Source organism: Nycticebus coucang, chromosome 23, assembly GCF_027406575.1.
Source record: "Nycticebus coucang isolate mNycCou1 chromosome 23, mNycCou1.pri, whole genome shotgun sequence".
Lineage (NCBI taxonomy): Eukaryota > Metazoa > Chordata > Mammalia > Primates > Lorisidae > Nycticebus > Nycticebus coucang.
This window is the reverse complement of record NC_069802.1, coordinates 7,061,562-7,075,180: the sequence shown is the minus strand read 5'-3', so window position 1 is coordinate 7,075,180 and position 13,619 is coordinate 7,061,562. Positions and strand designations below refer to the sequence as shown.

Here is a 13,619-nt window from a genome sequence, read left to right as displayed (position 1 = left end):
TAATTTTCTATAGTGTCAAACAATATAAAATTTATATATATATATGTACATACACACACACACACACACATGTAGGGCTGGTAATTTGATAAGTTTATTGAAAAGTTAGGTTTCAGACACGTGGGAACTACCGAATGGCTTTCATCTGATATTTTGCATATGGTCTTCACATAATTTCCACTGCAAATGTTAGAAAGTAGTGGCCCAAAATTGTAAATATCTTAATAATTATATATGCACACACAGACACAGAGGATGCCAAAAAATGTATATACATTTTAAAAAAGGAAAAAAAACTTCATTGAAATAGTTAATACTCAAGATATGTCATGTTTATCTTATATATCTTGTTTTTCTTGTAATCACAGAAATCAAATGTGACTTGAGTATAAGCTATTTTTTCTTTCTTAAAATGTGTAATCATTTTTGGCACCTTCTGTATACACTCAAAATAATTTTGCTCTTAAAATATATATGTACCTACGTGGATGTGTATATACCTATGTGTTTGTTTATACACTCCTTAAAATAATCTGTATACACTCCTTAAAATAATTTTGCTCTTAAAATATATATGTACCTATGTGGATGTGTATATACCTATGTGTTTGTTTATATCCAAATTACACATTATATATAGTTTACATTCAATGTGTAATATATATACATTACACAAGTGATACACACATTTTCTCTCCACACACACATATACTCTCTTACATATATCCATATATAGACTGAAAAAGGTAGACTTTAATCCTAATCTCAAATCAGAAAATATACAGGAGAAAGGTAAGGAATAAAATGACTGCTGTTTTAAAATACTCAATTTACGCTACATGTTTTCTCTATCCCCACTTCCTGGCTGATATACTATCCCAGTGAGTTCATCTACTCCCATAATTTTCACAACAATCTACGACGGCTTCCATCTAGTCTGCCTCCCACTGAATCCTTCTCCAGAACACGCCACCTACAAAACTCAACAAACCTGGTGAATGGTGTAACTTCCAAGTAAAAGCAAAGTTTCTAAAGCCAGAGAGATCTGGGCTTGAGTGTTAGCTCCAGGGTTTACAAATTGTGTGTCCAGGAAAATCTTGTGTCACCTTGAACACAGACTATGCAGGTCTGGCTTCCGATTACTAGCCACTTACAAGAAGAAATCAAGGTCTGGTTCAGTGTATGCCATATCTGAAAGTGTTGAGCTTCAGCAATGCAGTTTAATTCCAGGGTGGCCCTGAAGGAAAAGTGGAATTTTCCTAATGGGAAGTTCTTTAAATAGTACATGTAGCTGTTCATTTTACATGGTAAGAGAGAAGGCCAGAGACACAAGCCTATACTGAGTCTGGATGATAGCCAATGGCCTGACAAAATGCCCAGAATATTGAAGCGAACGCTGTTGAAAAACTGGTGCCAGGAAGAGTGAGGCTGGATTGTGTGAATAGACTTCTCCATGGGAGCAAGCGTAGAAGATAACCATGCCCCATACAAATGCTCACCCAAAGGATACTCGACAGGGAGGTATCTCAGTCCTCAGGTGGATAAGATGACCCAGACTTATGGACATCAGTCACTTTCCCAGATACCTTGTGCTTTCACAATGACTCAGAGACAAAGTGGCCATGGAAGCAGAAATGCAGGTTATATATTGGCTCAACAATGTACATTTCCACTTACCAAGGCAGTCTGACTGTCATACTGCTCAGTACCCAACCTAGGGAAGGGACAAGACACTCCACTTCCATGTGGCAACATTCCCTAGAAGAAGGGAGCATGTGAGCCGGCCATCGGTGCCGCGTTGGTTCCATGGGCAATTGCCATCATGAAAAAAGCAGCACTTCTGCCTCACATGAACATACACTTACTAAGCACGTGGACTTACCTTCTTTCCTATAACTTCTGGGAATGCTATCACCCATGGACTTGCAAAATGCCTTTCTTAGCATCATAGTATACCACATATCACAGATTTTAACCAGAAAATTCATTTTATAGCAATGAAGTGCCAACAGTGGGTTCATATTTATGGGAGTCACTGTTTTTACCATGTTCTTGTTGCTGGTAGATTGCTATCATAGTCTTTTAGCATGTTCGTTACAGCAAAGGCTGAATAGCACCCTGTTGGTTGAGGTAATGTCTCCTGGGATGCTGGATAGGCTCTAAATAAGTGACAAATGTACAGTGCTGTTCCCCTAGGGCCAGGATTTAGAGGTCTTGGGATCAAGTGGTGAACATGAGAGTGACTCCTCTCACTAATACCCCTAACGATCCACTAGGGATCATGGTAATGGTGCCATTAAACTGGAAGTTCAGAGTATCACCCTGAGAGGACTTTGTGTCCTTTTTTGGGAGACAGTATGTTTTTAATTTTCTAAGGGAAAATTGCATTATGTGAGGCAGAAGTATGTTGTGTTACTGTCATTATTTGGTATGTGCGTATGGTTAGAAAAGATGTGCATTGATATCAAGTTGACACGGGGTAGACAACGATAGCTTTCTAAGTGTCAACTTTGTTAAGCTTGAGCTACTTACTCCCTTCCCTTTGTATTTTCAGGTGAGGGCTGGCCATGAGAGAAAAATATATTAAATAGGAAAAGGGAACATGAAACACCAACCATTTGGCACTTAGAAGGTTGGTACAGAGCACCAGACACCGTGGCAGCCTGTATTAACTTGCTGCTGATCTTCTGGCTTGCCTCATTCAAAGAACAGCACCTGAGCCTACTATTCAAATTTCCACCAGTTCTTCTCAGCTTTTCTGAGGCCTAAGCCGGGGAAGCTTGTAGCTTCATAGTGAAGGGCACCAACTTCGCCTGCAGGTCACCACAGCTGTTATTCATAATCCTCTGTAATCTCTACCCACTTGCTACTGTGTTGCTACCAGGCAATATAATGACCATTTGCAATGACTGTTTAAAGACTTCAAATGTATTTTATTTCTTCAATTATGATATAGTTTAATGAGCAGCAGATTGGTTACATGCCAAGTTTGTTTCAAAACAATTCTGCATTATAGCAACTGTGAAGGTTACTGAACTTTCCACTCTGCTGGGGTAACTCTGCCAACAGGGGAGAGGTTCCACATGATTCCAATCTGTGTTATTGTATACACCCATGCAACAACACAAAAAGCAGTGCCACCAGCAAGCACAATATTACCATATTTATCATGAAAATCTGGCGAGTGTTTTACATGGTTCTGTCTTGCCACACTTTGCTGAATGCTTCGAATCTTGAGAGCATTTAGTGCATTTCTGGCCAAGGAAAACATCATGAAGGTAGAATAGGATTGCAGTTGATTGCAGCTACTGGTCTATTTTATTGCAGAGGGACCTAGAAAAACAAACAAACAAAGGCAATGATATTTGATCTTTATCCAGTTCCTCCTGGACTGAATGTTTTGCCTGCACCATCCCTTGGTGTAGTGGGCAGGCATAGGAGTTCTGATATCATGGTGCCTGGATCTGAACCGCAGCTCTGTCACTGATTAGTATGCCATGGCACGTGGACAGAGTAGGCCATGTCTCTTCTCCCTCCTTCTCCTTTTCTGCCTATAACACCAGCCTTCCCTCATACAGGTAAAATTCTACTTGCCTCTGAAATCCTACCCTAAAGTCTCTGCTTCTGTGAAATCTTTTCCAAACCTCTTCAAACTGAGTCTTTTCTGAGTTAACCACACTTTTTATAACTCTTATTTCATACCACTTAACATTAAAGCATTATCTTTTCTTTTTACCATAGGCTTTATTTTTTAGAGCACTTTTTGTTCACTGCAAAAATGAGTAGAAAGCATTGAGTTCCCATATACCCTGACTCCACCCACCCCCAGCCTTCCCAGCTGTGAACAACATCAACCAGAGGGAGGCGTTTGGTACTACACTGACAGATTCTCTAAAACCCATGTTTTACATTAAGGTTTACTCTTGATGTACGTTTTATAGGTTTTGACTAACGTGTAATGGCATGCGTCCACCATCCTAATATCATACGGGCTGGTCTCTCTGCCCTAAGCCCTCTGTGCTCTGTCTATTCCTCCCTCCCTGCCTGCTTACCACTGGCAACCCCAGATCTTTTTACTGTCTCTGTCTCCATAGTTTTATCTTTCCTGGAATATCATATAGTTGGAATCATTTCAGATTGGCTTTTATTTATTTCATAATATGCATTTAAGTTTTATCTGTTTCTTATCAAGACTTGACAGCTCATTTCTTTTTACTGCTGAATAATATTACATCATATAGATATACCACAATTTATTTATTCATTGTTTAATTAAAGAACATCTTGGCTGTGTCCACATTCTGACAATAATGAACCAAGCTGCTATTAACATCTGTGTGCAGGTTTTCGTCTTACCATAACTTTTCTGCCAATTCAGGTAAACTATAAAAGAACACGGTTGCTGGATTATATGATAACAATATCTTTAGTTTTGTAAGTAACTGCCCAAAGTGTCTGGCATGATTTTGAATCCCAGGAATGAATGAGTGTTTGTTTCTGTTGCCAATATTTGGTGTTGCTAGTGTTTTAGACTTTGGCCATTCTAATCAGTGTACAGATTGTTTAATGGCAGATAATGTTGGGCATATTTTCATATGCTTATTTGCCATCTATATAACATTTTGATGATGTGTCTTTTCTAGACCTATTACCCAATTTTTAAAAAGATTGCTCATTTTATTGTTGTTGAATTTTAGAGTTTTTTGTATATTTTGGATAATACATATATATATTGTATATTTTGGATAATACATATATATGTGAAATATATAATACATATATATGTGTGTTTGTGTGTATATAATGCTTTCTTCTAGCCTGTGGCTTGCCTTGTCATTAACATAAACAATTATCATTTCTGTCAACATACTGAAAGTTCTCCAAGGGCAAGGGATGTAACTTTACATACAAAATAGCTGACACAAAAGCATAGAAAGAACTTTCTAAACCAGCCTCAAACATAAATGAATATTAATAGTTTCATAAGAAGCTAAATAAAAATACTAAGAACAAGTCAAAAATAATGGTATCAGATGTGCATTTCATAATAGCCCAAATGATTTTATTTCTTAAACAGATCGTTACAAGAAATCTGGAAGCAGAAACACACTGAAGAATCCCTTCAATTTCTCTAACAGTGTTCAGTTTTCAGCAATGACATGTATTAACTCTGGCCCAAATGTAGGCAACATATAGATAAGAGTGCCTGAGGTCACTACTTGGAAACGTCTAACTCCCGACTGAGATTTGCCAGCTCAGAAGATTTTATCCCCAAATCAGAAGACCATACTAAGGTTCTTTGTAATTGACTTTGTAATTGACTACTCTTCATGAATGTGACAATCAGGGCAAACAAAAGCCAAGTTAATTTCTTCTGAACTTCTAAATATGAATCCCTTTACCAGAAGACACCAAAGTTTTAATTAGAACTGAATTTGAACAGTAGGCTGAAGGTGAAATGGGCAAGGGTCTGCCAGATGCAGCCTTAATCCCATGCAGACACCACCTGTGCACACATTATTGTCAGTGCTCGGGATGGCACAGAACCAAAGAATAATCTGTGGGAACAGGGATCTCTAGTGGGTCAGAGTCTCTTGCCTGCTGCTTGTGATGAATTGATTTCATATTCTCACACTCAGGATGTTAACTCAGATACTTTATCTCTACTGATAACTCACTGCATCCCTTAGTAGCTTAGTTCATCCTTCAGTAATTCCCACAGCTGCAAAGCCTTTCTTTTCCATCTAGCCCAAATTTTCTTGTACCAATAAGTGTCTATATTATTAAGAATATTCCCTTTAACTCCTTCTGTAGTTTGCAGTTGGCATGTCTACCTACCACAAGCAAACTGCAGTCTTTCTTCCTTTTCCCCCATAGTTGGCACCAAGTACATCTGTCTTGTCTCAACTGCCTTCAGATCTACCTTTTACCTATCTTTGTTTATAAAATATATGTGAAAAACAAGAAATAACCCACTGTTTATAGAAATTTTTCATATTGTTTAACTCCACATGACATGATCTCTACAATGAATTTTGTTTCATTGGTAAATCATAAGCCTCTTACCAAAGAATTAAAGCTATAGGTCTAATAGCCATGTGGGAGCATAAAACAGAAAACTCAATAATATAATGTAGGTAAAGGAAACATTTCTCAAAGTAGATGCTGATGAAAAGAGGCTATAAAAATATGGAAGAAGACAGATTTCTCTAGATAATAAGAACAAAGTAAAGGTTCTCTCATGCCTGTGGCAATAAAATAAAAGAAATATGTTTTGAATGAATATAAATAGCTAAAGGGAGCAAAGTATCCTATGAGGATAAAAAGGAGAGATTGTTTGTGTTATCTATTTTATATAGCAGTCTTCAAGCTTAGTCAGAAAAACAGCTAAGACTGGACCTTAATCTAACTGCAATGAGGAAGTATACACATTTGAAGCTTATCTGGTAACAATAATAATTTCGGTTGTAACTGGGTTATAGCTTTCATGTGAAAACCCTAAATTAGTTTCATAGTAGGGCTGAGTAAGAATAGGGGGAAAGGGGAAAGGGAGGGGAGGGAGGGGGGAGGTGGGTAGAGGGAAGGGGATTGGTGGGATTACACCAGTGGTGCATCTTACAAGGGTATATGTGAAACTTGGTAAACGGTCTATGAAGGTAGTGAATGATGCCCCATGATCATATCAATGTACACAGCTATGATTTAATAAAAAAAAAACAATAATTTCGAACCACTAAAGGCCATTAAAAGAAGTAAAACTATAAAATAGAAAGGAAACTAACATTTCTTGGGTATATTCTTATGGGCCAGACACTGTGCCAGGATTTTGCACATCTACAAAAATGGTGTGGAAGGGTAATTGTTTAACTGCATTTTACACACAAGAACAAATAACAGGACAGAATATGAATGTAAGTCCTCTTACTTCAAATCCAATGTATTTTTTAACTATACCATGTTTTTTCAAAGTACATTCAGCATCTAGTACTACAAAACAATCTAACCATAAACCCTCAAAAAATATGGTGACTAGAAATAGCCCTTTAATTAAAAAATGGTTCACTGCACTTCTATTTACTTATCTAGGAACTACTGTGTGACAGGGCCTGGACCTACGTGCTGGCAGTACATGGTCTACTCTTCAAAGCTTATGGCGTAGTGAAGAAATAAATGGTCATTGTTATAAAGAAGGGGATGGGCTGAAGCTGTGCATAGGTGTCTCTAGTCTACAGAATAGGGAAACATTTCAACCTAAGTTTCTGGAAGTAGTTTTAGAAATGAAGAAAATGATACCTAAGCTAGATCCTGAAGGATGATTTAGAAATATGAAGAAACAAAGGCCAGGCATGTGGCTCACGTCTGTACTCCTAGCACTCTGGGAAGCCGAGGCAGGTGGATTGCTTGAGCTCAGGACTTGAGACCAGCCTGAGCAAAAGCAAGACATGGTCTCTAAAAATAGCCGGGTATTGTGGCAGGTACCTGGCCAACTTCGGAGGTTGAGGCAGGAGACTCGCTTGTGGCTAGGAGGTAAAGGTTGCTATGAGCTATGACGCCATGACACTCTACCCAGGGCAACAAAATGAGACTCCGTCTCAAAAAAAAAAAAAAAAAACTGGTAGAAAAAATAATACATTGACAAAGAATCAAAAGCCTATACATGGAGAACTGCGACAGTGCAGAGAAAGGGCAACCTAGTGAGCTCAGTAACACTAGGTAATAAGTGTTGAAGCAGCAGGTGCCCAATAGATGATCCTGGGGAGATGAGAAAAGAGCAGCATATTGAGGAATTTACATGCCTTGCTATGACATTTATATTCAGTTCTACAGGTCATTGTTTTCTCTTACTGCAAAAACAGTTCTTGAGCTGACAGTCTGATGTAAGTTAACAATGAGAATTTTTAATTCTGTGTTTTTTCTTTCATTACATTATAAAAATATGAGTATAATAGAATATTATAAAAATATAAGAAAAAGCAAGACTTAGCTAATATAGCTTATCAATCAATTTCTCTTGTATGTGTTTATCTTAGTTCTGCATTTTGGTAATCCTGCTGTAGATCAGTTATTTGACCTGGGTTAATGCAGAAAGAATGAATGTAGCTTTCATATTTAAATAAAGTGTTCATGCCAGACAAAGTAAAGAAATAGAAAAATCAAGCCGTACTACAAATGTACAGCATAGATATGTGAAAACAAAAGGACTATGGCTGCTAAAAGCAGTGCTACAATTTGGGGACAACATTAACCTTCATATTGGATTAATATGGCAAATTTTAATTTTATTTATTGTATAATTAGTTTCATTTTTTATTTGAAAATATGTCGTGGTCTTGTAGTTGTATTAAGCTTTCAACTTAGGGTTAATTTGGTTTTATGTTTGAACACATGTCGTGATTTTATAATATGTACAAGTAATATGAAATAATCCTTTCCTCTTTAAAAATATTCCACCCATAATCCAAGTTTGGGAAACATTCCTAAAACTGAGAACTACTGATTGATTTAATAAGGAAAAGCACTTCACAAAAAAAAAAAATTATTAGGTAGAGAATGGGTGGGGAAATGGCAAAAATTTGCAAAAATGTTTAGGTGTTAGTTATTGATTATGATAGTTCATGAAAAAAATGATGAGTATCTGAGTTAAACATGTATAGCAAAGACAGAGAAAAGGAAATAGAACAGAGGAATATCAGGAAAATAGAATCATATTGAATCATATCAAATAAATTATTCTATGTAAAATGAGCATTTCATTCACTTTAGCTCTGGGCTGATTGAAGCCACAAACCTCTGTCCCTGTTTCCTTTCAAACTCAGCTAACATTGACACAACTTGTAGATGACCATGAGGAAGCAGAATCTGGAGGACCTAGACACAAAATGTCAAAAGGTAAAAGCATACATTAAGATGTTCTCAGAATAAACAGGTTTAGATATCTGAGAAGAATAGGGAGGAGGGATTCTCAAAAGATTTACCGTATCATCCTATGGGAATAAGAAACTTTGTCCAGCGTAGCCTCATATGAGCCAACAAATGACCCCTAAGCTTTGATGTAGAGTGTCTATCTAATTTTAAGAAGAAAACAAAATGCTCCAAATATTCCTCCAAAATATGTCAGGGAAAGAAGAAGGTCAAGAAGGAATTAAATGGGTAAACGATTCTTTTTTTTTTTTGGGGGGGGGGGCAGCAGGGAGTAATCTGTGCATTCTCACATGTTTATTAGCTTCCCTTCCTCTACTCAGTAAATACCAGCAGTACCACTCCCCAGCTGTAACATGATAACTATCTCTAGACATCGTCAAATGTTATCTGGGGTGTAAAATCAGCCTCAGTTGAGAACCACTACTGTGGACACAGCAGGGCATCTCCTATCACTTCTCCCACATGACATTATTTTATTCAGTACAGAAGGTCATGAAATTCTAAGAAACTAAATTCTTCCATTCCTCACCATGGGATGAAAAAAGAATCCCATCAACATTTTTTTTTCCTGAACTAATCTCAATATTTCAAATATTGTATATGACTTAGATCAATTACTTAATACTTTATTTGGGGATCTGCTTCTTCCTGAAAGAAAAAAGGTGGATTTATTTGTTTTCCCCCAAACGGCTTGATCCTAAGAGGCATCTGGAATTCTTATTACAAAATGTAGATTCCTGGGTACTATGTCAAATATATTGTAACAGAGGATCTAAGCGAGAATCTGTAGATTCTGAGCCTGAGAATACAAAACCTGAGAATCTGTATTTTTAAGCCAGTTTTCAGGACAGTCTGATCATCAGAGCACTGAATCAGATAATCTCTAAGGTACTATCCAGCTCCAAAGTTCTAGGCCTTTCCAAAGAGAAAAACATTTTAGGAAGACCATTTATTCTTTTAGGCCACTGAAAGGATACAGTAGTAATTGAATTTCCTATCACGGTAATTTAGAAAGCAGTACCTGGATGACCTAAAAGAGTTATAATGACCTCCTGGGAATAAGTTAGTCAACAGAAACATTTGGAGGCATTTAAGAACATTAAAATCACTAGTAAGACTGTTTTTGTTGTTGTTGTTGTTGTTGTATAAATGAATTATAAGCTTTCTAAGCTAAAGCTCCTGGACAACATTACTCAATTGTAACACTTTCATTTCCACTTATTTTATTTCTACCTTTCTTTTTACAGCTTCAGAATATCAATGCAAAATAAGAAACAATAAAAAGGCAATCTTCTTGAAATGAAAATGCACATAACCTGCAGTGCCTCCAGTTCATTTATGTATTTGTCAGAAGACTATGGTGCTCAAGGAGAGATTAAGTGTACGCAATGCAAAGTGGCTCCCATCACGACTACTTAAGCTTTCAACTTTTTATAACAGGAAATATGAGAGCACTGAAAGAAGTTGCTGGTGAAAACACCGAACAACCGTTCTGTTTATATATAATGGCATCACCTCGAGTCACTGAATTGATGAATAGTATAGTCATTTGCTTAAGGCTGTGTTTTCTGTCGCTTTATTAAGCCTAAGAGTTACATAAATGGCTGCTATCTGCACAAATAGAAAGGCAGATTATAGAAATGAATTGTTATGCCAGGAAGAAAAAAGACAGAGTGGACACAGAACTTCTAAGTTGCAGTCCTCAAATGCCACACTGCCTAAAGAGTGAAGGGATATCATGTATGAACTCTCTCTCATTCTTTCCAAAGTCAAAGGCTAAATGAACTGACCATTTCTGCCCCATAAAAAGTGCTGAAAATATTCATTAATGTCCACCCTGGGAATAATCACAGCTTTCATTCAAAGCACTTTATTTATAGAGTTGACCACATTAATGTGTTTCACTGATTAAGTACCCATAATATTTTCTTTAGTCACAAAGTTCTTCCAATTACGCTTGTTCTTTCCTTTCTAAAAGCTATGTGTAAGAAATAACAAAACAGCAACCAACAGACTGAGGGCTTTCCTCCATGTCACACTATGAGTCGCATGAGTGTGCGATAATTCTTACTTTGTTTGCTGCTAAACTTCAGACAGGCCTAGTACATTTCCTCAAAGTGGATGTCCATGTTATTTTTATATTACCTCTTTCAAATTACATCGGCAATAGGTGACCCTGTTATTTCAGGCAATGTATTAAGTGTTATAAGGTGGGCTACTATATGACTCTCAAAAGACTTATGTTAACTACAATGCATGACTCATAGACTAAAGACCTGCCAGAATAGGCTATTTCAATGGCTCTACCAAGTTACACCTGGATAAATGCATAGCATTTCTCCAACCAAATCTAGGGGTGGGCGAATACAGCATAATCATGAAGAATTCCAGAAATTCTGAAAATTTTATCCATAAAATGATATGTAATTATTAAGAATGTGATTTACATGTTCTGATGTGTACTCTGCTACAGGTGTAGAAAAGGGTTTGCATGTGAAAAAGACTGTAGGCCATGAAAGGTGGCTGTGGAGTTGTTGAAAAGTTCCAGTGTGAGACATACTACCGACTTGAATGTGAAGTTCACCATTAAGGATTTTCTAGTCCTTTCGTGTAGTCATCATCTTTCTGTGTCCAATCCTCAGCTTTGTAAGGCAAGGCCCTAATTTGCACCTAGAGACTGACAAGCCTCTGAGAATCCATCTCATGCCAGCAGACTCTCAGAACTTGTGTAATCTGGAATGTAGGATGGATTTTGTTAACTTTTATAAAAGGACATTCCATTCCAGTGACTGGAATACATAGACTGTCTCTTAGTTTTACTGGACTGACACTGATTATAGTTGGAAAGTGACCTTATCCCAGTACTTCCTGAAATAAGCACCTATTTCACTAGTTTTCTTTGATGTTAGTGGGGACTACTTGACAACACAGTTCTAATGTCATCTAAGATTTGGGAAATATACAGGTAGCAAAGTCAAATTTCCTTTTTTGAATCAAACCTCAGTTATGCTAATATACACAGTAATTCTCAGAGAGGAACGGCATGGGGTATTCTCCAAACTTCGCTGAGTATGCCATGATTTCCCCATCTGAAGCACATCTCCATACAGAACACATTTACAGGAACACCAAAGCATGTCTCTGTGTTCTCAATGCTGTTACATTTCCATCGGCTTAATGGCTCCAGGAGGAATTGCACAAACTAAATCATTTCCTTGTGGGAAACTTTAACATATGACTCAAGGAGTGTAGAGGGCGTATGGTAAGACTAACAACACTCATAGTGACAATTAGCTACGGCCTTCATTAGGTGATTCTAACTTCTGCAGCTTTAATGTTTGTGCAGATGTTTGTCTCATGTCTATATCCACCTATAGTTATTAAACGCTCTGAATAGAAAGAGTATATGATTCCACAGTGGCCATTAGAGTCGCATCAATGACCCCTCATTGCATAATTTGAAACTTCATTTAAACCTTGAAATGAAAATGTACAAGTCATTTCTGCCTTTAATATAAGTATGCTACTGGTACACTTTAGGTGAAAGTAAAGAAAACATTAGAATGTTTAACTCTTATGTATCAAAGACATTTTCATTTTAAAAGATATTTGCCAACTGTTTCCACATTGCATAAAAATCATTTTCAGTTATTAATCAGTTCAGGCTAGTAAGGGTTCAGTCCAGAAGCTAATTTAGGTAAAATTCCAATTTCAGACCAGATTATTTAGCACTTGCAAAGTAATCCTTTTATCCTTATTTTTGAAATCACTGGGTTTTTTTATTTCCAATTTGGACTATCTCTGTACTCCTAAATATACCTGTAAATTTATCCTTTTGAATGAATGGCTTTTGTTATTGCCATCACATGGACAACTTATGGAGCATTTGCAGAGAAATTCCATTTGATGAGAAGAGCACTTCACAGCCCTGACATGAGAACTGTGACTCACCTTCGAGGCTGTTTCACCAGGCCTGTACTTTCAGTGTTATTTTTCTACTTTTCACTTTCCTAAAATTTTGGAAACTTTTTGAGAACTTTTAACAAGATGTTGGCCTTTCACTTTTTTTCCCTTGGATTCATTATTTGCAAGTAAGAAAGACTGGCCAGAGGGGCTGACTTCGGTAAACTTATTTTTTTTCCCCTTGTAGATGCCTTAACAGAAACAGTGAGACAAGATGCACTTTGCCAAACCTTGGGGCAGCGTGCCTGCTTTAGTGAACTGATAATTTCATTTTAGTTTTTCTTTTAAGTTCCTGAGGGAAGGACACTAAAGAAGAAAGCAAGCCTAAAAGAGGTTACCTATTTTAAAACATGCAACAAAAATTCAGAACAGATACTCTTTGGAAAATATCTGTTCTTTGTTAATTGGCATTCTATGCAAATAGGCCATAATTTTTACATAGCATATACACTGTATACAGTTTAGACCCATGGCTGATATTGGAACAGTGGGCTTTCTTATACCGACATGTATTTGATTACATTTATTAAATCAAAATAATCAGATCTGAAAGATCCAGACATCTCTTTAATTTATCCTTCAATAACCTTTTGGTTACTGACCATTCATGACTTGATGCAATAAATATATTTTGAGGAACAACATGGGTAGGAATAAGAGGGTGGATAGGAGATAGTATATACACAGATACTAATACTCCTTCCCTGAGTTCGTATTTTAATTGAAGAAGTAGA

General features: G+C 36.9%; 1 protein-coding gene across 5 annotated transcripts in view; it reads right to left on the bottom strand.

Moving 5' to 3' along the window:
- Window positions 1-2,912: 2,912 nt before the first annotated feature.
- Window positions 2,913-13,619, bottom strand: part of LOC128575941 (cytochrome c oxidase subunit 7B2, mitochondrial) — a 159,645-nt gene continuing 148,938 nt past the window's right edge. For all 5 annotated transcript variants that reach the window (XM_053577769.1, XM_053577768.1, XM_053577767.1 and 2 more), the window contains exon 3: window positions 2,913-3,333. In XM_053577769.1, coding sequence (XP_053433744.1) covers window positions 3,029-3,274 — 246 coding nt within the window. In that variant the 5' untranslated portion in view covers window positions 3,275-3,333 and the 3' untranslated portion in view covers window positions 2,913-3,028. The remainder of the gene's footprint in view (window positions 3,334-13,619) is intronic.